The sequence below is a fragment of the Schistocerca piceifrons genome, chromosome 2 (assembly GCF_021461385.2).
Source record: "Schistocerca piceifrons isolate TAMUIC-IGC-003096 chromosome 2, iqSchPice1.1, whole genome shotgun sequence".
Lineage (NCBI taxonomy): Eukaryota > Metazoa > Arthropoda > Insecta > Orthoptera > Acrididae > Schistocerca > Schistocerca piceifrons.
This window is the reverse complement of record NC_060139.1, coordinates 744,582,755-744,610,326: the sequence shown is the minus strand read 5'-3', so window position 1 is coordinate 744,610,326 and position 27,572 is coordinate 744,582,755. Positions and strand designations below refer to the sequence as shown.

Here is a 27,572-nt window from a genome sequence, read left to right as displayed (position 1 = left end):
GGATCCATTGCTCAGTCAGGCTTACCAATTTTATGAATTTACAGTGTCTGTTCCTTCCAAAGAACAGACACCACGCAGATCCCACAGCTGTGAAGCACTATATGTCAATGGAAAGGGGATCACTGCTGTCAGCTGATAGCTACACACCATATAGCGGAGATACTGAGTTGCAATAGGCACAACAAAAAGACTGTCGGAAAGTAAGCTTTCAGCCAACAAGGCCTTTGTCAAACAGAGACAGACTGCAAGCAGCAGTGCATGGTGGGAGAGGCAACTGGTTGGGGGTAAGGAGGAATGTGGGGCAGGAAGGGGGGAGGGATAGCAAGGTAGGGGTGGAAGACAGTAAAGTATTGTTAGTCGGAGTGTGCAGGGATGAGGCGGAGAGTAGGGCAGCTAGGTGCAGTGGGGAGATTAAATTGAGGGCAGAGGAGAGAGGGGGTGTAGTGGAAAAGGAGAGAAGTAAAAAGACTGGTTGCATTGGTGGAATAGAGGGCTGTGTAATGCTGTAATGGGAACAGGGAAGGAGCCGGATGGGTGAGGACAATGATTAACGAAGGTTAAGGCTAGGAGGGTTATGGGAATGTAGGATGTGTTACAGGGAAAGTTCCCACCTACGCAGTTCACAAAAGCTGCTGTTGGTGAGAAGCATCCAAATGGTACAGGCTGTGAAATGAAGGATATTATGTTCGGCAGCGTGTTCAGCAACAGGGTGGTCCACTTGTTTCTTGGCCACAGTTTGCCTGTGGCCATTCATGCAGACAGACAGCTTGTTGGTTGTCATGCCTACATAGCACTTAGCACAGTGGTTGCAGCTTAGCTTGTAGACCATAAGACTTTCACAGGTAGCTCTGCCTTTGATGGGATAGGTGATGTTTGTGACCGGACTGGGGTAGGTGGTGGTTGGAGGATGTATGGGACAGGTCTTGCATCTAGATCTATTACAGGGATAGGAACCATGAGGTAAGGGGTTGGGAGCAGGGGTTTGGTAGGGATGGATGAGTGTATTGTGTAGGTTCAGTGGACGGCAGAATACCACTGTGGGAGATGTGGGAAGGATAGTGAGCAGGACATTTCTCATTTCAGAGCATGATGCACAAATTTTAACACTAAAAGCTTATTGGTCTCAAACAAATGTTGTATAAAATTACGAACTATGTAGAAAAGCTTATCCAATTGCAGTAGAGAGTTTTTTAAACCTCATTAAGGAGCAAAAGTGACAGGATTTTCATAGTGCCAATAACATAGATGACAAATATAATGCTTTCTTTAACAGGTTTCTCATGCTTTTTGAAAGTTGCTTTCCATTAGAACATTCTAAACAGTGTACTTGCAGTGAAAGACCGCCTGGGTGTCTGACTAGTGGGATAAGGATGTCATGCAGGATAAAGTGAGAATTATATCAGAATTTTGGAAGTAGTCACAATAGAGCTACAGTAACCCATTACAAATAGTACTGTAAGGTGCTTAAAATGTTATTAGGAAGGCAAAGACAACGTGGTACACAAATTGAACAGCTAATCCACAGAATAAAATTAAAACCATATGGTCAGTCATGGAGGTGTCTGGTCAGCAGCACAAGGTTGATGATATAAAGTCACTACATAGAAAAATGTTTCTGTTATTGATAAGTCAGATATATGTACTGTATTTAACAATCTCTTTCTGAACATTGCTTGTGAATTACATAAAAACTTAGGCTCTACGAGGATTCATATAACTCTTGTGGAAAATGCCTTTTCGAGACTGATATCTAAAATACTCCTCTTTGACACTGACAAGGGGGAAATTGATTCAGTAATTAAATCACTGAAGACTAATGACTCACATAGATATGATGAAGTATCTAGCAGGGTATTAAAGTACTGTGCTGCACATGTTATCCCAGCCATATTTGTAATATTTCCTTTAGGAGTGGTCAGTTTCCTGAATGATTAAAGTACTCAGTAATAAAACTGCTTTATGAAAAGGGAGAAAGGGATAATGTAGGCAATTTTAGACCCATTTCTATGCCATTAGTGTTTGCTTAAGCTCTTGAAAAGGCTGTTTATGTAAGAATAATTGAAAAGGCTGTCTATGTAAGAATAATTGATCAATTTGTTTCACATTATGTGCAGTCAAATGTGCAGTTTGGATTTAGGAGTGGTTTACCAATTGAAAATGCTATATCCTCTTTTCTCTGTGAGGTACTGGATGGATTAAACAAAAGGTTTCGAACACTAGGCACCTATTCTTTTATTTAACTAAGGCATATGATTATGTTGATCACAAAATATTGCTTCAAAGTTGGACCATTATGGAATGTGGGGAGTAGCTCACAATTGGTTCACCTCTTACTTTAATAACAGAAACCAAAATGTCATTCTCCTGAGTATTGAGAGTGGCTATGATGTGGGGCCTGTGAGGGGTACTGTTATGGGGGGTGCCCCGGGGGTCAATGCTGGCGCCACTCCCGTTCCTTATTTTTATGAATGATATGCCCTCTAGTATTACAGGTGATTCTAAAATATTTCTGTTTGCTGATGACAGTAAAGGATGTTGCATGCAATGTTGGCACTGTGTTTACAGTTTCTGACACATAATTCAACAAAACATGACACTTTAATTTCACAGAATGGGCATATGACTAGCAAAACTGAACAGTTCAAATTTGTAGGTGTTCAGATAGATAGTAAACTGTTATGGAAAGCCCCCATTCAGGATCTTGTCCAAAGACTTAATGCTGCCATTTTCACAATCAGAACACTATCTGAAGTAAGTGATAGTTCGACACAAAAAGTAGTCTACTTTGCTTATTTTTATTCGCTTACGGTGTATAGTATTGTATTGTGGGTTACCTCACCCATTCTCAAAGGATAGTTTTGGCTGAGAAACAGGTAGTTCAGCCAACAAGTGGTGTAAATTCGTGAACTTCTCGCCAATCCCAGTTCATTAGTCCGGATATTCTTACATTGGCCTCGCAATACATATATACTTTACTGTCATATCTCATTAACAGTTAATACCATGCAAAATTCCAATCTGCGTTTGGATCACACTTCCTTGACTCTTGCGCAGAAAGGCATGTAGGATACTGCTGTGTCCATTTTCAGTAACCTACCACAAGAATTCAGAAATCTTAGCAGTAATCCATGTGCTTTCAAATCTAAACTGAAGAGTTTTCTCGTGGGTCACTCGTTCTATTCTGTTGTGGAGTACATTGAAAAATTAAGGTGATCCCTGTGTTATACTGTTTATTGCAATTACACAAACTTATGGCTTGTCGGTTTTTTGGATTATTGAACATTTTATTTTATCTGCTATTACTTTTCTGTTGTAATTTCATGTACTGACTCATTCTATGATGGAGATTTGCTCCTCAATTTGGTCCTATAGAACTAGACTTTAAAAAAACTATCAGGGCACAGTTTGACAAAGCTAGAGACTATGAACGAGTAGTCCACTATTTGCACATTCAAATGTGGGCTGTGGAAGCTGCTAGGACAGTTGCTCTGGACAATTTTAAAGCTTCTTTGAATTTCATCAGGGGCTGCAAAGAAGAATACAAATTTTGTCGAGGCATATCACTACAGTCATTGTATGCAATCAGATTGAAGAAGACCATATTATTAGAAAGAGAGCAGAAACATTTGTGGCCAATGTAAACAAGTTCATTTAAGACACAAACATGGGTAATACCAGATCTGTCAGATTTTTCAAACCTTCAGAAAATGCTGTCTAGACAAAAAGTCCAGTCTCTAGTTGATACATTTACTGTTTGTTCTTAGTTGCTTTTTTATTTTAGGGGTTAAGTGTTTCTGCAACAAATAGTCACTGCACTGGTCTCTTATTTTGTTTTAACTCTTACACATTGATTTTTTTCATATTTTGGTCCAAATCAACTTAAAATGCAAATACTTCAAAACTGCTTCCAGTATCATAACGAAATCATGCTTTTATAAAAATACAGCAAAGTCCAAAAGTTTTCAACACAAAGTGATATTTTCTACAAGTAAGTAAGAAAATGCGATATAGAGTCATTATGTTACCTCGATTTAATAGAGGTCTACACTTTGATACACAATATGTAAATACTCATTTTACTAAGGTTTGAAGCTCCTCTTTTCTTTCTTCCGTGTTTGCAATTTAAAAACTGGGTGGTTTTGGAAATCAGCCTTATGCAAACACAGTTAGTTTATTTTTATATTTACCCACACATGTTTTGACACCAATGTGTCATCTTCTATCAGTCAAATTTTTTTATTATTCCTGTAACGTACAATATCATATTTGTAATAATTTAACTACTGTAGGCCTAAGAAATACAATATTTGTAATTTGCTTCGTTTTGTTTGGACACTCACCTTAAAATTACATTGCTAACTGAATTGTATTATTATACATCGATTTTAGAGTTCGTTTTCGGTGATTTTTTGACAGCATGTCATCTGCAAACTAACCATGAAGAAAATTATTGCGTATTTGTGGAGAGCTGTTTCGAGGATACAGGTTATGTACGTTTCTGTACTTACACTTTCCATCCTGTTTCGTGTCCCTGGTTGGTGTCTCAATCAGCTGCTGTTTAGTGCATTGCTTTCACTCAGTTTATCACAAATTTCCACTCACTACTTCACCTCACATGCAGTTACACAAAATGTGGCAAAATGTGATCTGCACACAAACTTCTGACAACACACTGAATGAGAGGTGATATGTTATTGTCATTGCTCACTTGTTCATCACTGGTCTTGTGTTCATTATGGCGCTCATTTTGTTGAAACATGTCTGGGTAAATATAAAAATAAACTTAATTGTGTTTGCATAAGGCTGATTTCCAAAACCACCCAGTTTTAAAATCGCAAACACAGAAGAAAGAAAAGATGAGCTTCAAACCTTAGTAAAATGAGTATCTCAACTCCGAGCCAAGCATTTCCCATGAAGCTTTACAACAAATGCAAGAATATAACGGTACAACTGCATAAAACTGTCCTCAACCTCAGGTTTAACAAAATCTGTCAAAGTAATAACATAACCCCTGGTTTTGTAAAAGTCAATGTAAACAGCAAGTCACCTGCGGTACAAGTAACCAAAAGAATAGCAGAAATTATTTGGTTAGAAGAAGAAATTCGTTTCCTATATGCGAAAAAACAGCAGCTTAATCTTCAACTGTACAAAACACATCTTGAATTAGCCAAACTCTTAGAAACACCAACCCATTTTGATAACATAACTCAAGAAGTCAGGTCTTACACAGAAACACTAATGAACAAAAAGAAAGAAACACAAAATAAGAAACTGAATCAACCCATGAGATCTGCCACAACAATAGATAAAGAAGACAGAATAGGGACCCAACATCAGTTCCATGGCAGACTCGTCAATTTAACTGACATAGAATTAACAAAACAAGAAAGAGAATTACTTGAAAAGAGGCCTAAACACAAAACATAAACACAAACCTGTCACACAAAATCATAGAAAACCTGATCACAGAAACAGAATACATAATAAAGCAAGAAGAAAAATTGGAGAACCCAAATTTCAATGCCAACTTGACATGGGAACTTGTAGCAGAAGAGATGAAACACATAATAAAGGAGAAGAAGACTCACAGCATCTCAAAAACAAAAACACCAGAGCAAAATATATCTATAAAACTAAACAAAAAATTCCAAAAACACAATGCAATCATCACCACAGCAGACAAAGGGAATACACTTGTACTGATGAAGGCAGCAGAGTACATCAAGAAAACAGAAGAATTCATAGAATGGAACACTATCATCAAGTTAATCAATGATCCTACCATAAGGTACCAAAGAAACATTGAAAAAACTCTTAAAAACGCTCAGAGTCACCGTCACAGAAACTCAGGCCAAATACATGACACAAAAGAATCCCAAAGCACCCAGCCTCAATAGTTTACCAAAGATACATAAAAATAACTGTCCAATCAGGCCCGTAATCAGTTTCAAAAATGCACCATCTTACCATCTAGCTAGACACTTGCATACATTGCTACAGAAATTATACACTTTCACAGAGAACAGAAACTTAAAAAATACCAGTGAACTGATAGAAAAGATAAAAGATTTAAACATACCATCAACAGCAATCCTGGTATCTTTTGACATCACATCGATGTACACAAATGTGCCAGTAGAAAAAACAATCAGCATTGTTAAAAAAACAGCTGCAGTATCAAGGGGACATAACAATTACATACATAGATGAAATAGAAGCCATCCTAAAGATTATAACAGAACAAAACTACTTCACTTTCAAGAAAGAGTTCTATTTGCAAAAACATGGCCTACCAACGGGCTCACCTATCAGTGGTCTACTTGCAAACATATTTCTAAACCACATTGAAAACAAAATATTCAATGAAATAATACATCCAAAACAGAACAAGATTATATACTGATACCGATATGTAGATGACATCATTTGCTTGATTGATGAAACAGATACCCGAATGAAACAATTACACAGTGACATAAATACAGTTCACCCAAAAATAAAATTCACCATTGAGACAGAAGAGGAACTGAAGCTTAATTTCTTAGACATTACCATGCACAAAATCAACAACAAACATAATTTTGGAATTTTCAGGAAACCTACAGCCACACGTACAACCATTCACATCAACTCCAACCACGCACAAAAACACAAACTCTAAAATTTCAGACACATGCTACACAGGCTCAACAGAACTCCACTGGACAAACTCAACTACACACAGGAACTAAATACAATACACCAAATAGCCAGGGAGAATGAGTACAACACACAAATGATAATCAAACTGAACAACAAAATTACACACTAACATACAGTAACAAAAATGTACACAAGGTGGGAAACATATTGTAGAAACAATGGCTACAAATATCATTCCCCACAAATAATACAGTACAGAAGCATCTAAGACCTAAGAACATCACTCCTGACAAATTCTCCAAATCTGGAACATATCGGTTAACCTGCAGTTCATGTCAGTCGGTCTTCATAGGCCAAACATGCAGAAATTTCAAAATGAGGTACTCTGAACACCTCAGAGCCTTAAGAAGTGATAGTACACACTCCATTTTTGCAATCCATCTAATACAAGAAAACTAACACCCAAAAAACATGGAGACTAACCTGAAGGTCCTCAGAGAAAGCAACAGTCTCTATCAAAAACTCACAATAGAGGAGAACTACCACATACAAAAAGCAATAATACAGGAAAATTGAGTCCTGAATGAAAATACAACACTGAGCAACAGAACACTGTTTGGAACACTCAGTGAACTATACAAAAATGACTCTCCACAAGAAACATAAAAAAATAAAAAGTTCCTCTCTCTCTCTCTCTCTCTCTCTCTCTCTCTCTCTCTCTCTCTCTTCTCTCTCTCTCACACACACACACACACACATTCAAAATGAGCACCATAACAAACACAAGACCAACGATGAACAAGTGAGCAACGACAATAACATATCACCTCTCATTCAGTGTGGCGTCAGAAGTGTGTGTGCAGATCACATTTCGCCACATTTGGTGTAACTGCATGTGAGGTGAAGTAGTGAGTGGAAATTTGTGATAAACTGAGTGAAAGCAATGCACTAAACAGCAGCTGATTGAGACACCAACCAGGGACACGAAACAGGATGGAAAGTGTAAGTACAGAAACGTACATAACCTGTACCCTCGAAACAGCTCTCCACAAAATGCAATAATTTTCTTCATGGCTAGTTTGCAGATGACATGCTGTCAAAAAATCGCCGGAAACAAGCACTAAAATCGATGTATAATAATACAGTTCAGTTAGCAATGTAATTTTAAGGTAAGTGTCCAAACAAAATTAAGCAAATTACAAATATTGTTTTTGTTAGGCCTATTTCTTAGGCCTTTACAGGAATAAAAATAAAAAAGAAATTGACTCACGCAAGATGACACATTGGTGTTGAAACATTTCTGGGTAAATATAAAAATAAACTATTTGTGTTTGCATAAGTTTGATTTCCAAAACCACACATTATGTAACGTTAAACATTATACAGTCTGTCTAAGTAAATGTGTCCCTTTTAGATGCCTGCATATCATTATTGGCTGTAAATCAAGCTTTCTGATCTGCGGGGACGGTTACTGTTTTTGTAAGTTGCAGTTTGGTAGCTTTCTTCATGCACTTAGACTCTTCCCTTCTAATTTTGTTTATTGTACTTAAGAAGCTAGTCTGGTTTGTTTTCAGATATCATGCTAGTGAAAGTGATGTGAAGATGTTTTTACGCTTAAAATTTCTTGCTTTATTTAGATGTGGGTATACAAGTTTCATCACTACAAAATCCGTAAGACATTCACCACCAGGATAAGTTTCATCTTTACACAGACATGGGAAAGCATTTAACACATGTATTTGGAATCTTTTTGACACCCATTCAACTTGATGGGTTTTGAAGACATGAAATGAGTAACCTGGCATCACACGTGTATGGGAACTAGGCTTATTGCTCATCAACAGAAATATATGGAAAAGCAATGTACATGTTTTGACATTTTACTGTGACCCTCTTCCATACATCTGATGTAAGAGCAAACTTATTGTTACTTAGTCTCTTCAACTGTGTCAGCTGGACCCTTCTAATTTCCATGAAGTGATTATGTGATATCGCAAACTTGCAAAACTGTATTCCCTATTTCTCTGACCAAACAAGTTTCACTTCTCTTCCTTCATATTCAATGGCATTCCTACTATAGGGAAAAGCAAGAAATGCATCAAGCCGCTCTAGCGGTAATGCCGTACTCACCTCTGTTTCAGAGCATTTATGAAAAAGTTTGAGAAGAGAGTCACCAATAAAATAAGCTCAGTTGGTAGAACACTTGCCCATGAAAGACGAAGGTCTCGAGTTCGGATCTCGGTCTGGCACACAGTTTTAATCTGCCAGGAAGCTTAAAAAACATACAATCTCAAATATTTTATTTCTTACTATGATTCATTAGAATGTTAATCACTGCCCTCTGACTCACCTGAGCTCCCTGCTGTTCTTTCTTTTGCATCCCACTCAGAATCAGCTGAAATACTGTCTTCACGTTCTCCTTCAGATTCAATTTCTCCAGTCATCTGTGAGACTGAGTCCTGCTGCTCTACTTCACACTGCCTGTTTGTTTTATTTGCATCAAGCTTTATCCTGTGAATGATGCCACACATAGTTTCATATCTGCATTATAGTAGCAGATGCAATAAAGGCTACCAACAATGTACAGCAATCAGCAATGTCTAATTTATTCAAAGGGACAAAAATGTCACATCAGTGGTTCTAGGCTTTCTTTTTTTTTTCTTTTTTAATTTCTTCCCAGAAAGTATAGAATTGTTATGTTGACTTTTATTTCAAAATCAACTAGGCCAAGAAATATTAAAAGTCATGGAGTCTCATCCACCTCCTAAAACAGTTAAAAGAAAAAGAGGGGCTAAAATTTTTCTACAGAACAAAGTTGTCCTATTGACAGCTCTAGTGTTATGGCACACATATGGAATGGTGGCCAGAGGTGAAAAATCAACAGCTGGTGTGATATAATCCGTTCATCCTGCCATGCACAGTTACACAATGGATGTGCCTGTGTCAATGGTTGGTGCAGGAAACACAGGGGAGATTTCATCCACAGGTTGCAAAGAAACTAGCAGCAGCATGTCCATAGGCCAACCATATTGAAACGAGCAAAAGTGGAAAACTGACCAAAGAGCACATGAAAAGCTTTTTTAGTTTGGTCCTTTGAGAACACGTTGGTGAGAATGCTGTATTATTTTCTGATTCATGGTTTGGGCACAAAGATTGCAATGTGATAGAAGAATGTTTTCCCAAGAAGAATATTACGTTATAGATACTGCCACCAAAGACAACTAAATACTGCCAACCTCTGGATGTATATTTCTTTTGACAGTACAAACTCTGTTGCATATGTCTTGTTGATTTTGTACACCTGTGAACTGACAAACCACAGATCATATTGTCATCTGCCTTCGCTCTGTAACTTACAACCATCTTTCTGCAATGAGGTATAGACCTATAATAACATACATGTGACAAAGGTCCACATACAAAGATGATATTCATGTCACATCATTTGATAGTGTGGTCACTGTGGCTTTTGATGTTATACTATTGCAGTGAGGATACACTGAAGACAGTGTAGCATGTCCGCATGTTGCCTTTGTTAAGTATGCATACTGTTACATTTCATTGTGTTTTAATCATTTTATTGAAACTCTACATTTGCACTTTGATGATGAATAAATGAAGAACATTCCACAACACAGCATTTCCTAGTTTGCAAAATGTGGACAGGTATATACAGCATGTGGAACTATATTATATTGTTTATAGCAAATGTCAACCCCCACCCCCCATGAACCATGGACCTTGCCGTTGGTGAGAAGGCTTGCGTGCCTCAGCGATACAGATAGCTGTACCCCAGGTGCAACCACAACAGAGGGGTATCTGTTGAGAGGCCAAACAAACATGTGGTTCCTGAAGAGGGGCAGCAGCCTTTTCAGTAGTTGCAGGGGCAACAGTCTGGGTGATTGACTGATCTGGCCTTGTAACATTAACCAAAACAGCCTTGCTGTGCTGGTCTGCGAACAGCTGAAAGCAAGGGGAAACTACAGCCGTAATTTTTGCCGAGGGCATACAGCTTTACTGTATGGTTAAATGATGGTGGCGTCCTCTTGGGTAAAATATTCCTGAGATAAAATCGTCCCCCATTTGGATCTCCGGGTGGGGACTACTCAGGAGGACGTCGTTATCAGGAGAAAGAAAACGCGTTCTACGGATCGGAGCGTGGAATTTCAGATCCCTTAATTGGGCAGGTAGATTAGAAAATTTATAAAGGGAAATGCGTAGGTTAGAGTTGGATATAGTGGGAATTAGTGAAGTCAGTGGCAGGAGGAACAAGACTTCTGGTCAGGTGAATACAGGGTTATAAATACAAATTCAAATAGGGGTAATGCTGGAGTAGCTTTAATAATGAATAAAAAAAAATAGGAGTGCAGGTAAGCTACTACAAGCAGCATAGTGAATGCATTAATGTGGCCTAGATAGAAACAAAGCCCACGCCTACCACAGTAGTACAAGTTTATATGCCAACTTGCTCTGCAGATGCCAAAGAGAATGATGAAATGTCTGATTAGATAAAAGAAATTATTCAGATAGTGAAGGGATGCGAAAATTTAATAGTCATTGGTGACTGGAATTTGATAGTAGGAAAAGGAAGAGATAGTGAAGGGAGGCGAAAATTTAATAGTCATGGGTGACTGGAATTTGATAGTAGGAAAAGGAAGAGAAGGAAACGTAGTAGGTGAATATGGAATGGAGGTAAGAAATGAAAGAGGAAACCGCCTGGTAGAATTCTGCACAGAGCATAACTTAATAATAGCTAACACTTGGTTCAAGAATCATGAAAGAAGATTGTATACATCAAAGAAGCCTGGAGATACTGGAAGGTTTCAGATAGATTATACACTCCTGGAAATGGAAAAAAGAACACATTGACACCGGTGTGTCAGACCCACCATACTTGCTCCGGACACTGCGAGAGGGCTGTACAAGCAATGATCACACGCACGGCACAGCGGACACTCCAGGAACCGCGGTGTTGGCCGTCGAATGGCTCTAGCTGCGCAGCATTTGTGCACCGCCGCCGTCAGTGTCAGCCAGTTTGCCGTGGCATACGGAGCTCCATCGCAGTCTTTAACACTGGTAGCATGCCGCGACAGCGTGGACGTGAACCGTATGTGCAGTTGACGGACTTTGAGCGAGGGCGTATAGTGGGCATGCGGGAGGCCAGGTGGACGTACCGCCGAATTGCTCAACACGTGGGGCGTGAGGTCTCCACAGTACATCGATGTTGTCGCCAGTGGTCGGCGGAAGGTGCACGTGCCCGTCGACCAGGGACCGGACTGCAGCGACGCACGGATGCACGCCAAGACCGTAGGATCCTACGCAGTGCCGTAGGGGACCGCACCGCCACTTCCCAGCAAATTAGGGACACTGTTGCTCCTGGGGTATCGGCGAGGACCATTCGCAACCGTCTCCATGAAGCTGGGCTACGGTCCCGCACACCGTTAGGCCGTCTTCCGCTCATGCCCCAACATCGTGCAGCCCGCCTCCAGTGGTGTCGCGACAGGCGTGAATGGAGGGACGAATGGAGACGTGTCGTCTTCAGCGATGAGAGTCGCTTCTGCCTTGGTGCCAATGATGGTCGTATGCGTGTTTGGCGCCGTGCAGGTGAGCGCCACAATCAGGACTGCATACGACCGAGGCACACAGGGCCAACACCCGGCATCATGGTGTGGGGAGCGATCTCCTACACTGGCCGTACACCACTGGTGATCGTCGAGGGGACACTGAATAGTGCACGGTACATCCAAACTGTCATCGAACCCATCGTTCTACCATTCCTAGACCGGCAAGGGAACTTGCTGTTCCAACAGGACAATGCACGTCCGCATGTATCCCGTGCCACCCAACGTGCTCTAGAAGGTGTAAGTCAACTACCCTGGCCAGCAAGATCTCCGGATCTGTCCCCCATTGAGCATGTTTGGGACTGGATGAAGCGTCGTCTCACGCGGTCTGCACGTCCAGCACGAACGCTGGTCCAACTGAGGCGCCAGGTGGAAATGGCATGGCAAGCCGTTCCACACGACTACATCCAGCATCTCTACGATCGTCTCCATGGGAGAATAGCAGCCTGCATTGCTGCAAAAGGTGGATATACACTGTACTAGTGCCGACATTGTGCATGCTCTGTTGCCTGTGTCTATGTGCCTGTGGTTCTGTCAGTGTGATCATGTGATGTATCTGACCCCAGGAATGTGTCAATAAAGTTTCCCCTTCCTGGGACAATGAATTCACGGTGTTCTTATTTCAATTTCCAGGAGTGTATAATGGTAAGACAGAGATTTAGGAACAAGGTTTTGAATTGCAAGACATTTCCAGGGGCAGATGTGAACTGTGACCACAATCTACTGGTTATGAACTGTAGATGAAAACTGAAGAAACTGCAAAAAAGTTGGAATTTAAGGAGATGGGACGTGGATAAACTGACATAACCAGAGGTTGTAGAGAGTTTCAGGGAGAGTGTTAGGGAACGATTGACAAGAATGGAGGGAAAGAAATACAGTAGAAGAAGAATGGGTAGCTTTGATAGATGAAATACTGAAGGCAGTAGAGGATCAAGTAGATAAAAAGACGAGGGCTAATAGAAATCCTTGGGTAACAGAAGAGATACTGAATTTATCTGATGAAAGGAGAAAATACAAAAATGCAGTAAATGAAGCAAACAAAAAGGATCACAAACATCTCAAAAATGAGATCGACAGGAGGTGCAAAATGGCTAAGCAGGAAGGCTAGAGGACAAATGTAAGGATGTAGAGGCATATCTCACTAGGGGTAATATAGATACTGCCTACAGGAAAATTAAAGAGACCTTTGGAGGAAAGAGAACCACTTGTAGGAATTTCAAGAGCTCAGATGGAAACCCAGTTCTAAGCAAAGAAGGGAAAGCAGAATGGTGGAAGGAGTATATGGAGGGTCTATACAAGGGCGATGTACTTGAGGACAATATTATGGAAATGGAAGAGGATTGTAGATGAAGCGGAAATGGGAGATATGATACTGCGTGGAGATTTTGACAGAGCACTGAAAGACCTTAGTTGAAACAAGGCCCCGGGAGTAGACAACATTCCATTAGAACTACTGATAATCTTGGGATAACCAGCCCTGGCAAAACTCTACCATTTGGTGAGCAAGAGGTATGAGACAGGCAAAATACCCTCATACTTCAAGAAGAATATAATAATTCCAATCCCAAAGAAAGTAGGTGTTGACAGGTGTGAAAATTACCGAACTATCAGTTTAATAGGTCACGGCTGCACAATACTAACGTGAATTCCTTACAGACGAATGGAAAAACTGGTAGAAGCCGATCTCGGGGAAGATCAGTTTGGATTCTGTAGAAATTTTGGAACACGTGAGGCAATACTGACCCTACGACTTACCTTAGAAGATAGATTAATGAAAGGCAAACCTACATTTCTAGCATTTGTAGACTTAGAGAAAGCTTTTGAAATATTGACTGGAATACTCTCTTTCAAATTCTGAAGGTGGCAGGGGTAAAATACAAGGAGCAAAAGGTTATGTACAATTTGTACAGAAACCAGATGGCAGTTATAAGAGTCGAGGGGCGTGAAAGGGAAGCAGTGGTTGGGAAGGGAGTGAGGCAGGGTTGTAGCCTATGCCTGATGTTATTCAATCTGTATATTGAGCAAGCAGTAAAGGAAACAAAAAAAAAAAATTGGGGTAGGAATTAAAATCCATCGAGAAGAAATAAAAACTTTGAGGTTTGCCGATGAGACTGCAATTCTGTCAGAGACACCAAAGGACCTGGAAGAGCAGTTGAACGGAATGGACAGTGTCTTGAAAGGAGGATATAAGATGAACATCAACAAAAGCAATACAAGCATAATGGAATGTAGTCGAATTAGGTCAGATAATGTTGAGGGAATTAGATTACAAAATGAGATACTTGAAGTAGTAAATGAGTTTTGCTATTTGGGGAGCAAACCAACTTATGATGGTCGAAGTAGAGAGGATATAAAAGGTAGACTGGCAATGGCAAAAAAAGCATTTCTGAAGAAGAGAAATTTGCTAACGTCAAATATAGATTTAAGTTTCACGAAGTCGTTTCTGAAAGTATTTGTATGGAGTGTAGCCATGTATGGAAGTGAAACATGGACGATAAATAGTTTGGACAAGAAGAGAAGCTTTTGTAATGTGGTGCTACAGAAGAATGCTGAAGGTTAGATGGGTAGATCACATAACTAATGAGGAGGTACTGAATAGAATTGGGGAGAAGGGAAATTTGTGGTACAACTTGACTAGAGGAAGGGATCGGTTGGTAGGACATGTTATGAGGCATGAAGGGATCACCAATTTAGTATTGGAGGGCAGTGTGGAGGGTAAAAATCATATAGGGAGACCAAGAGATGATTACACTAAGCAGATCAGAAAGATGTAGATTGCAGTAGGTACTGGGAGATGAAGAAGCTTGCACAGGATAGAGTAGCATGGAGAGCTGCATCAAACCAGTCTCTGGACTGAAGACCACAACAACAACAACAGCAAATTTTGTGTAGCTTTTTGCCAGATAATACCTCATTTAGCTCTTTCGTGGCTCTGCTGGTCATAACTGTCAGTTACATGATATTATTTCATCAGTGACTTGTGCTTCTCTGATCTTTGGATTCATTATGCTTCAAACATTGATTGTACACAGCTGTGGGGTTTTACAGATGAATAACCCCTTGGGTAGTAGAACAGGTACAACTTCATACTGTAAACGTATTTGTACTCAGTTTTATCCATTCAAACTGGGATACTTCCCTTGTTAGTGTAAGTGGTTTTCCTTGCCAGCGCTTGTTACCAATTCTCTTAGGGGTACTTTTATATGGTGGCTGAAGGAGCCATTCCAATTAATGTGCAGCATGTAAAAAAGAATAAACAAATTTTATTTAAACTTGTAACCTGAATACAACAAGGCAGTTTTTGGATTTGAATCTGCACCACTGGGTTCCAACACACCAATAGTCACTGATGTTGCCCTTGGAGAGGTTTTACAAAAGCGACATTGGTGTTGCTATACTGGTGGAGAGCAGAAGAGCACAAGGACAGTCCAGAAGAGAGGTCCCAGCAAGATGAAGTTCATAGTTGTTCAGAGATAGCTAGGCTGCTGCAGACAATGCAGTGAGATGCGGTCCATCATAAAGGTTGTGAAAGCCTTGAGCATAACCCAGTAGCAATGCTGAGATGCATGTTAATTGGTCGCAGGTGGGCTGACATTGGGCCCAATGTGGAGAACTCAGACAAGAAGCAGAGTGAACACTCAGACGTGGCTCAGAGCAAAAGACTGCACTGGGACAAAGTGAGCTCCAATTGTGAGACCAGCTGGATGAAGTCGGTGCTTGACCTGGAGTGACTCCCAATGTGAAACTGGTGAAGAATGGCCAGGCAGCATCCTTTATAATCCCCTGGCAGAAGGATACTGCCATGAAATTCAGCACGCAAATGACCTTTGGAGGAAGAATCGGTGCCTGCGATTACAGCTTTGGTTGCAGTGACGAACATGCTGCTAGTGGCAAAGCTGGCACCGTGTGTTACTATGGCAGCTTTCAGAGATGTGCTTGACAGCAACTCAGTGCACTTAGGTTACTACCTTACTATTTTACTGCGATCTCCAGCAGTGGTGTTGCAAGTAACCAAAGACGCGGCAGCCTGCAGCACTCACCTGTGTATGTGGCAGTTGGATCTCAGGTGGATACAATATCCATCCCCCTTAAAGAGGGGTGGCGAAGCCAACTCAGAGGTGATGCAGCAACCACCAAGAGGAGGCGTCGTGAGACCGGTGAGCTGGTGGCGGCAGATGGTGAGAGGTGACGCTCAACCAAAGGCAGCTGCCTGTGGCATGACAAAGCTGATGGGCCGGTGAGGCACTCAATGGGGTGCTAATGCGGCCACCAGGAAAGGCTGCCACAATCGGGAACTTGAAAAACAAACAGGCAGGCAGGAATTTCATCGAGAAAGACATGTCCAATGCTGAGATGCAATGACAGCGACTGGACCAAGTGTGGCCCAGTGTTTTGCACTGGAACTTCTATGAACAACCTGCCATATGACCAGCGGAAGGGACAGGAAACAGGAGGGATTGCTCGACCAAGGATGATCCAGTACGAAATGTAAAAGCAGAAATAGATTAAGGAAGCAATGCAGAAAATGAAACCATAGGAATAGAGGACATGACAGTTGCATTGAGAGGGTGTTACATGTGGCCTGGCAATGGAGGTGGCTCTGCCATCAGAGGAGATGGCCTTGCCAGTGGCTGAGGTGACTTTGGCATAGGTAGCTGCCCCACCGACAGAAGGTGACTCATTGAAACTTGCAAGTGGAGGCGGAGGAGGAGACAGCTCTACAGATGCTCAACCTGACATCAGAGCAGCAACAGGGCTGGATCAAAGGAGCCAGCAGTGATAGGGCCAGGGACAACGGCATGACGCTGACAAGCTCGACCAGAATTTGATGTGTCAGTGAGATGTCAGCAGAGTGCTGTTGGGCTTGACTGGGAGCAACAGCATTTGTGTAGCTCTTGATGATGAGAAGAAGGACTCGAGTAGAAACCAGGAATGGCATCTGGGTAACATCTGGACAAGTTAATTGTTCTGTTGCATGTAGCAACTCTGTTGATACAGTTGGAGGCAATGAGGTCATACTGAAGTGAGAGCCACATATGTGATGAGAGAGAGGAAAAAAAACAGCAACTTTAGTAGTGCACAGAGATTGATACCTACACTGTTAGAGCAAGCACAGTATGACAAAATCTAACAATCACTGGTGCGATGAAATCCACTACTTGTTGCCAAGTTTTGCATTGTGGCCAAAGCAGCCTTCCCCTATAGGGGATACTTGAGCTAGGAAGAATAAATTAACTTTATTTATACCCATTAAGTGAACACAACACAGTTATTTGGGCACGAATCCACACTACATGGTTCCAGCACTCTGTTAAGTCACTGACTTTGTGCTTGGAGAGTTCTTAGAATGGTGGCACTGGTGCAGCCACATTGGTGGAGAGTGGTAGAGGTCAAGGACGGCCCAAAAGAGATGTCCCAGCAATTCGGAAGCTCTTAGCCAGGATGCAGTCGTCACTTGGTCTGGAGCAACTCTCGAAGTGAAACTGGTGCAGAATGGCCAGGCAGCATCCATTATAGCCACCCATTGATGGCTACTGTCATGATGTTCAGCGGACACGTGAGCTGTGAAGGAAGAATCATAGCCCGTGATGGCATTGTTGACTGCAGTGACTCTTGTGCTGCTAGCAGCAAAGCTGGTGCCTCATGTTACTGAGACGGCTGTGGCAGATACAGTTAACAGCAACTAAATGTGCTTTTGTTGTTGTAATACTGTTTTCCTGTGATATCCCACAGTACATGTCTGTGAGTGTGGTGGTTGGATCCCAGGTGGATACAATAGGTGCCTTTTACACTTAATGCCTTGCTACCATTTCTTTAGAGGCCACCATTATTTGCAACATGTTTGAACTAAGGACAGTTAAGAGGCCCCTCTATTACTGCATCTGCTTGAATCTGACATGGGATGTAGTAGGATTTTCAGTAGTAGAGGTGTATCGTACTGGCTCAGGTTCACTGTCACTTTCACTCAACACTTCATACTTGTTGATAATGAGACTGGGTGTTGTATGCTACACTCTTCCCTCACAGTGCTTCACCTGTACTGAGTATCTGATTCTGCCACTGGCATGCTACTTACAATCTGGTGAATGGATGTGTTGTAAATCAGTCTTCTTGAGAGTCTGTGGGAATATACAGGTACATTTCTCAGGATAGTTCTCTCAGCATATACACTTGCAATAGCTTCCAGTTGTTGAAACAAAGTCAAAGAAGCTTTGTATGAATTTGAGCCCATTCTCTCCGGCCTGGAAACAGTGTTCTCTTTGAGTTTTGGCTGTAATTAAGATCAGTGAATGTATATTCTTAAGTTATACAAATAAGGTAACTCATGTACCAACACTGACGTGTAATACTGAATGCCACAAACAAAAAACGGAAAGAAAAAACATGCTTTAATGAAAGAGCTATGATTACTATGCAAACTTCAATGCCTAGCATGTGCTGATTGTGAATCTTTTTATTGAAAATTTATCACACTTTAGATTTATGACTTGACAAAGAGTGTTAAGATATTGTAAAAATATTGGTATTATTAAATGGCTAACCCATTTCATGGCACAAGATCCCAGTTCCAGGCTGCCTGTCTAACTGTTTCAAGGAACAACAAATTTGATTTTCAGTATTTTGCATTTATCAAATTTAAAAAGTTTAAATGCTGTTACAATCTACTCAATAAGAGGTATACTCTTACGTTAAAGTTTTAACACAGTAAGACAATTATTATACATGGGAAAAGTGTATATGCCCGGAGCTAGCGTAACTCATCCTGTGGAAATACCCAAACTATATTTATCCAGTATTTGAGACTTGCAACAAAGTTTACATATAATTTCAAACTTTTTTTGGAATTCTTCCTCACTGACATCCACCACAAAATGAAGGAAAGAAACAACTGCATCACTTGATACATTTTCACTGTTCATGCAGTAAAATTGCTGCATCAGACATAACATTTTTGTTTATTACTTTGTTACTACTGACTCTATTCACAAAACGTTTTGCAGGCAGTATTCACATATACCACCGAATGTGCCTGAAAATAATATCATTTTATGACACATAGGGCAGGAACTATGATGGCATAAGCATTGAGATGCATGAAAACCTAGCTTCTGCTTAAACTGGAAGGCCAATTACCCAGAATGTATTTATCCAGTGTTTCATAATGAGAGAACTTGGTGGCTTCCAACAATCTCTAAACATTATTTCAAACCTTTTCTAAACTTTTCCTCTCTTACACGCTTAAATATGTGATGTTAACACAGTAACTCATCTGTAAAGTAATCAGAAGTTTGAAGTTGTTTTATCCATGGGAGTTCAACTCCTTACAGTATTGTGTGAAATAATATACTGCTGCAGTGATTGGTAAAATATATTAATGTAGATCACCGTCATAAATTTAGTACAAACATATTTCAGGTGACACTCATAAACCAACAAAGAATTTAGTATTCTTGAATGGCTGAACACAGCTGTCTTATTTCATACAAATTATGTTTTGAATGCCAGTCATAAATTACTGAAAATTTTAAAAATACAAAAATGTATCACAACTCATTGAAATTTTTAAACAGCCAGCAAAGCATAACAAGTATAAGTTATGGATGTTACATTAATTTGCCTTGTAGGATGTTGAAATGGGCCATTTGTAGGTGGAATTCTCTGAACAATGTGGTCCCATTTACATACAGAGGAAGAACCATAAGCAGGATGAATGTACAAATGACAAGTGGAATGCACAAACTTCCAATAACTTTTTCATATTACGAAGTTTACCAGCACCTTCTACACTAGCTTGTCAGTGATGAGCATTGTAGTTTCAATTTATTCCATTCAAGATCATGAAAACCAGGCATAGTCTTGTGTCACGTTTTTCCATTTGAATGAGCTCTTGCTCACATTTAGTATCACTCTATACTGCCGTAATAAAATGAAGTGCTAGTTCACATCTGATTCTCGCAGTTTAGCTTACCCCACTCTGTTTATTGTGCAATATAGTTTTATTAATTCAAGTTAAATAATTTCAATCTTGATTTTGCAGGCAGAAATGGAAGTACGTAGGTTGAAAGAGGAGCTGGACCGCCAGCATGAGAAACTACGTGACCTTCTGCAAGAGCAGGGCCGAAAAGTACAAGAAGAACGGGCAGCAGCAGAAAGACGATATGCTCAGCAAGTTGAGCAGCTGAGTTCTGATTTAGCCATGCAGTGGGATGCTGTCGGAAAGCTACAACTCGAACTAGAGCGGGAGCGTCGCATTGAAGCAGACTTGCGCCGTGAACTGCAGCAGAAAAATTGTGCTATAGAAGAACTCAAAAAGGAATTGCATACAAAAATTGGTAACTGATTATTGAAGACAGTAATTTTGCACTTAAATGCTTTCAGAAATCCTTATATATCTCTTCTTTCTTTCCCCTAGCATTTACCCTGTCAAGTATGGGGCCTGGTTTTCAGAATCTGGCAAATTTTTAATCTTTTTTTTAAATTTAACTTTGTGCCAGATATCCTTCCTGACATCACATTTGTCAAGGTAGCCTAAGGAAGGGAAGTCGTGCAGTATCTGTCTGTGAATCATGTTTTGTTCTACGTATTATTGTATTTTAACTGTTTGTGTTTCATATTCTCTGAGGTGGAAGTTATGTACCAGCCGAGTATTTGCCTAATTGAGTCTGGGAAACCACCAAAAATCCACACTCAGGCTGGCCAATGTACCAGCCCACAGCCATCAGTCTTCTACACAGATTCATTCTGGATCTGGCCCACCTCCGTGAATAGTGCACTTATGCTATAAGACCATGTCTCAGAAATCCTTGAATGTGTTGCTAAAATGAGGGCTGTTTTCTAACTTCACACATTAAGCTGATGATGAAAGTTTACAGCATTAAACAGATTTGACAAGGCACTCATAATTACTTTCTGAGTCTCTCATTGTGAGGCTTATACCAGCTTGTTGCAGCTACGTTGCAACAATGCATTCATCTTTCTCATTCTTTTTATACCTTTAGTATAATACTATTTTTTCCATCAGTCTGTCTTATTGTATTTTTGCCCTTGTAAGTTATTTTACACCATGTGTTGTGTATGCATGTAAAATTTATTTTTAATATTACAATGGAAAATCCAGGATAGAATAATGACAGTGTTATGAAAAGGATAGACTGCTACCCACCATATAGTGGAGATGCTGAGTTGCAGACAGGGACATCAGAAAGACTGCTAAACAAGTAAGCTTTCAGCCGAAAGACATTCCTCGGAAGTAAACAACTTACAAATGTATTCACACAAACACAACTCTCACACAAGAACACTTGGCTGTCGGAGACAGATGTGTGAATTGTTTTTGTGTGGATGTATGTACTCATTGTGGTCCAGAAAGTAGTCCCAGCTTGCTGCTCTTAGTTACACAATCTTACACTCACTCTGGATCTCATTGTTGCTCACAGCTGCCCCCCTACCATTCACTTTCCCCTCCTGCACTTTTTCTTGTTGTCAGAAGTCGCTTCATTTGTCCTAATTTAGAATCAGGTATTGTGATTTCTATTCTCCAATGTTACTTTATTGACTGAACAACCTACGTTTTCACTTAACTCGTGTTGTGTTGTGGTCTTCCGGCCAGAGACTGGTTTGATGCAGTTCTCCATGCTACTCTATCCTGTGCAAGCTTTTTCATCTCCAAGTAACTACTGCACCCTATATCCTTCTGAATCTGCTTAATGTATTCATCTCTTGGTCTCCCCCTATAATTTTTCCCCTCCACTCTGCCCTCCAACACTAAATTGGCGATCCCTTGATGCCTCAGAATGTGTCCTACCAACCAATCCCTTCTTCTATTCAAGTTGCACCGCAAATTCATATTCTCCCCAGTTCTACTCAGTACTTCCTCATTAGTTATGTGATCTACCCATCTAATCTTCAGCATTCTTCTGTAGCACCACATTTCAAAAGCTTCTCTTCTTCTCTAAACTATTTATCATCCATGTTTCACTTCCATACATGGCTACACTCCACACAAATACTTTCAGGAAAGATTGCCTGACGCTTAAATTTATACTTGATGTTAATAAATTCCTCTCCTTCAGAAACGCTTTCCTCGCCATTGCCAGTCTACATTTTATATCCTCTCTACTTTGACAACCATCAGTTATTTTGCTCCCCAAATAGCAGAACTCATCTACTACTTTAAGTGTCTCATTTTGTACTCTAATTCCCTCAGCATCACCTGATTTAATTAGAATACATTCTTTTATACTTATTTTGGTTTTGTTGATGTTCTTCTTATATTGTCCTTTCAAGACACTGTCCATTCCGTTAAGCTGCTCTTGCAGGTCCTTTGCTGTCTCTGGCAGAATTACAATGTCGTTGGGAAACCTAAAACCTTTAATTTCTTCTCCGTGGATTTTAATTACTACCCCAAATTTTTCTTTTTGTTTCCTTTACTGCTTGCTCAATATACAGATTGAATAACATTTGGAATAGGCTACAACCATGTCTCACCCCCTTCCCAACCACTGCTTCCCTTTCATGCCCCTCGACTCTTATAACTGCCATCTGGTTTCTGTACAAATTATAAATAGCCTTTCCCTCCCTGTATTTGACCCCTGCCACCTTCAGAAATTGAAAGAGAGTATTCCAGTCAACATTGTCAAAAGCTATCTCCAAGTCTACAAATGCTAGAAATGTAGGGTCAGTACTGCTTCACGTGTTCCAGCATTTCTACATAGTCCAAACTGATCTTTCTGAAGGTCAGCTTCTACCAGTTTTTCCATTCATCTGTAAAGAATTCACGTTAGTATTTTGCAGCCGTGACTTATTAAACTGATAGTTCAGTAATTTTCACAACTGTCAACACCTGCTTTCTTTGGGATTGGAATTATTATATTCTTCATGAAGTCTGAGGGTATTTTGCCTGTCTCATACATCTTGCTCACCACATGGTAGAGTTTATAGCTGGCTCTCCCAAGGCTATCAGAAGTTCTAATGCAATGTTGTGTACTCGTGGGGCCTTGTTTCGACTCAGGTCTTTCAGTGCTCTGTCAACTTCTTCACGCAGTATCATATCTCCCATTTCATCTTCATCTACATGCTCTTTCATTTCCATAATGTTGCCCTACAGTACATCACCCTTATATAGACCCTCTGTAAACTCATTCCACCTTTTTGCTTTCCCTTCTTTGCTTAGAACTAATTTGCCATCTGAGCTCTTAATATTCCTACAAGTGGTTCTCTTTTCTACAAAGGTCTCTTTAATTTCCCTAGTGAGATATGCCTCTATGTCCTTACATTTGTCCTCTAGCCATCCCCGCTTCGCCATTTTGCACTTTCTGTCGATCTCATTTTTAGACTTTTGTATCCCTTTTTGCCTGCTTCATTTACTGCATTTTTATATTTCCTCCTTTCATCATTTAAATTTAGTATCTCTTCTGTTACCCAAGGATTTCTAATAGCCCTCATCTTTTTACCTACTTCATCCTCTGCTGCCTTCACTATTTCATCTCTCAAAGCTACCCATTCTTCTTCCACTGTATTACTTTGCTCCAGTCTTGTCAATCGTTCCCTAATGCTCTCTCTAAAACTCTCTACAACCTCTGGTTCTTTCATTTTATCAAGGTCCCATCTCATTAAATTCCTACCTTATTGCCGTTTCTTCAGTATTAGTCTACAGTTCATAACAAATAAATTGTGCTCTCAGTCCACCTCTACCTCTGGAAGTGTCTTACAGTTTAAAACCTGGTTCCTAAATCTGTGTCTTATCATTATATATCTGAAACCTTCCAGTGTCTTCAGGCCTCATCCACCCATACAACCTTCTTTCATGATTCCAGATTCCAGAATGAGATTTTCACTCTGCAACACAGTGTGCGCTGATATGAAACTTCCTGGCAGATTAATACTGTGTGCCCGACCGAGACTCGAACTCGGGACCTTTGCCTTTCGCGGGCAAGTACTCTACCATCTGAGCTACCGATGCACGACTCACGCCCGGTACTCACAGCTTTACTTCTGCCAGTATCTCATCTCCTACCTTCCAAACTTTACAGAAGCTCTCCTGCGAACCATGCAGAACTAGCACTCCTGAAAGAAAGGATATTGCGGAGACATGGCTTAGCCACAGTCTGGGGGATGTTTCCAGAATGAGATTTTCACTCTGCAGCGGAGTGTGCGCTGATATGAAACTTCCTGGCAGATTAAAACTGTGTGCCTGACCGAGACTCGAACTCGGGACCTTTGCCTTTCGCGGGCAAGTGCTCTACCATCTGAGCTGCCGAAGCACGACTCACACCCGGTACTCACAGCTTTACTTCTGCCAATATCTCGTCTCCTACCTTCCAAACTTTACAGAAGCTCTCCTGCGAACCATGCAGAACTAGCACTCCTGAAAGAAAGGATATTGCGGAGACATGGCTTAGCCACAGCCGGGGGGATGTTTCCAGAATGAGATTCCCCCAGGCTGTGGCTAAGCCATGTCTCCGCAATATCCTTTCTTTCAGGAGTGCTAGTTCTGCATGGTTCACAGGAGAGCTTCTGTAAAGTTTGGAAGGTAGGAGACGAGATACTGGCAGAAGTAAAGCTGTGAGTACCGGGCGTGAGTCGTGCTTCGGTAGCTCAGATGGTAGAGCGCTTGCCCGCGAAAGGCAAAGGTCCCGAGTTTGAGTCTCAGTCAGGCACACAGTTTTAATCTGCCAGGAAGTTTCATATCAGCACACACTCCGCTGCAGAGTGAAAATCTCATTCTGGAAACATCCCCCCGGCTGTGGCTAAGCCATGTCTCCGCAATATCCTTTCTTTCAGGAGTGCTAGTTCTGTATGGTTCGCAGGAGAACTTCTGTAAAGTGTGGAAGGTAGGAGACGAGTTACGGGCAGAAGTAAAGCTGTGAGTACCGGGCGTGAGTCGTGCTTCGGTAGCTCAGATGGTAGAGCACTTGCCCGCGAAAGGCAAAGGTCCCGAGTTCGAGTCTCAGTCGGGAACACAGTTTTAATCTGCCGGGAAGTTTCTTTCATGATTCTTAAACCAAGTGTTAGCTATGATTAAGTTATACTCTGTGCAAAATTCTACCAGGTGGCTTTGTCTTTCATTCCTTACCCCCATTGTGTATTCACCTACTATTTTTTCTTCTCTCCCATTTCCCACTATCAAATTTCGGTCCCCCATGGCTGTTAAATTTTTGTCTCCCTTCACTATCTGAATGTTTTCTTTTATCTCATCATACATTTCTTCAGTCTTTTCATCATTACGGAGCTAGTTGGCATATAAACTTGTACTACTGTGGTAGGTGTGAGCGTTGTGTCTATCTTGGCTACAATAATGCGCCACTTTGCTGTTCATAGTAGCTACCTCCTATTTGTTTTATTCATTATTAAACATTCTCCTTCATTACCTCGATTTGATTTTGTATTTATAACCCTGTATTCACCTGACCAGAATTCTTGTTCATCTTGCCACCGAACTTCACTTATTCCTAGTATATCTAACTTTAATCTATCCATTTCCTTTTTTAAATTTTCTAACCTACCTGCCTGATTAAGGGATCTAAAATTCCACGCTCTGATCCCTATAACGCCAGTTTTCTTTCTCCTTATAACGACATTCTCCTGAGTAGCCCCTCCTAGAGATCCGAATGGGGGACGATTTTACCCCTGGAATATGTTACTCAAGAGGATGCCATCATCATTTAACCATACAGTAAAGCTGCATTCCCACGGGAAAAATTACGGCTGTAGTTTCCCTTTGCTTTCAGCTTTTAGGAGTACCAGCACACTAAGGCCATTTCGGTTAATGTTACAAGGACAGATCAGTCAATCATCCAGACCGTTGACCCTGCAACTACTGAAAAGGCTGCTGCTCCTTTTCAGGAACCACACATTTGTCTGCCCTCTCAACAAATACCCCTTCATTGTGGTTGCACCTACGGTATGGCTATCTGTATCACTGAGGCACACAAGGCTTCCCACCAATGGCAAGGTCCATGGTTCCTGGGGGGAGGGGGAGGGGGGGGGGGGAGGGGGGGGTTCTTAACACATTGTGTGCTATAAATTGGAGAAACAAAACTAATTACATGCTGTGGATACTTTGCATAAGAATTACTACTGTAGACTTCAGAATAAAGTAACCAAAAGCTAAAGCACAACTATAACATTGTGTTTTAGCGGTATTTTTCTTCGTGTTTATATTAGGCACTTTGAGCTAATAGCTCTCCACTCAGGTGTTACCAAGCAGAGCAGTACTGAGGTGATACTGCACTCGTGGCAGACTGTCAAAGCTGCTCCCCCCCCCCCCCCCCCCCCCCCCTCCTCCCACTGCCTCCATAAACATACCCTTTTGCAATTCTTTCTGCAAGGATTTAGTAAATTTTGTAAGTAACTTTAATAAAAATGAAGTATCATTGAAAAATATTACTTTACAGAACTGTAATGACGAAGAATTTTGCACAGAACTAGTTAAATGTGTCATTGAAATAAGTAAATTACAAATTTGTTAACTTCTAAAAAACTGAAATGAAAACAAAATGTGTGTCTTATTGTTTTATGGTCCAATGATGAAGCTAACCTGCTAATCATTGACACATGTAACCTGCAAATAGCACTGCCCACCTCACCATTTTTCCCTCCGATACCTGCATAAATTGAAAGATACCTTTGCACATGACTGGCAAGCACAGCAAAACTGACCATCCAGTTAGATTTTAACAACTCTCAAGATATCAATCAAACACAGAAGGCTTATTCTTGGATGCCTTTCCTGAGTCGCAGAAAGGCACAACAAAAAAACTGATGGAAAGTTAGCTCTTGACCAACAAGTCCCTTGCCGAAAATACACTCCTGGAAATTGAAATAAGAACACCGTGAATTCATTGTCCCAGGAAGGGGAAACTTTATTGACACATTCCTGGGGTCAGATACATCACATGATCACACTGACAGAACCACAGGCACATAGACACAGGCAACAGAGCATGCACAATGTCGGCACTAGTACAGTGTATATCCACCTTTTGCAGCAATGCAGGCTGCTATTCTCCCATGGAGACGATCGTAGAGATGCTGGATGTAGTCGTGTGGAACGGCTTGCCATGCCATTTCCACCTGGCGCCTCAGTTGGACCAGCGTTCGTGCTGGACGTGCAGACCGCGTGAGACGACGCTTCATCCAGTCCCAAACATGCTCAATGGGGGACAGATCCGGAGATCTTGCTGGCCAGGGTAGTTGACTTACACCTTCTAGAGCACGTTGGGTGGCACGGGATACATGCGGACGTGCATTGTCCTGTTGGAACAGCAAGTTCCCTTGCCGGTCTAGGAATGGTAGAACGATGGGTTC

At 41.0% G+C, this 27,572-nt stretch overlaps 1 protein-coding gene across 1 annotated transcript in view; it reads left to right on the top strand.

Annotated features, from left to right (window-relative positions):
- LOC124776267 (serologically defined colon cancer antigen 8 homolog) overlaps window positions 1–27,572 on the top strand; it is a gene marked incomplete in the record, with an annotated part of 236,051 nt that overhangs the window by 46,659 nt on the left and 161,820 nt on the right. The window contains 1 exon segment of the mRNA XM_047251167.1: window positions 20,302–20,596. Coding sequence (XP_047107123.1) covers window positions 20,302–20,596 — 295 coding nt within the window.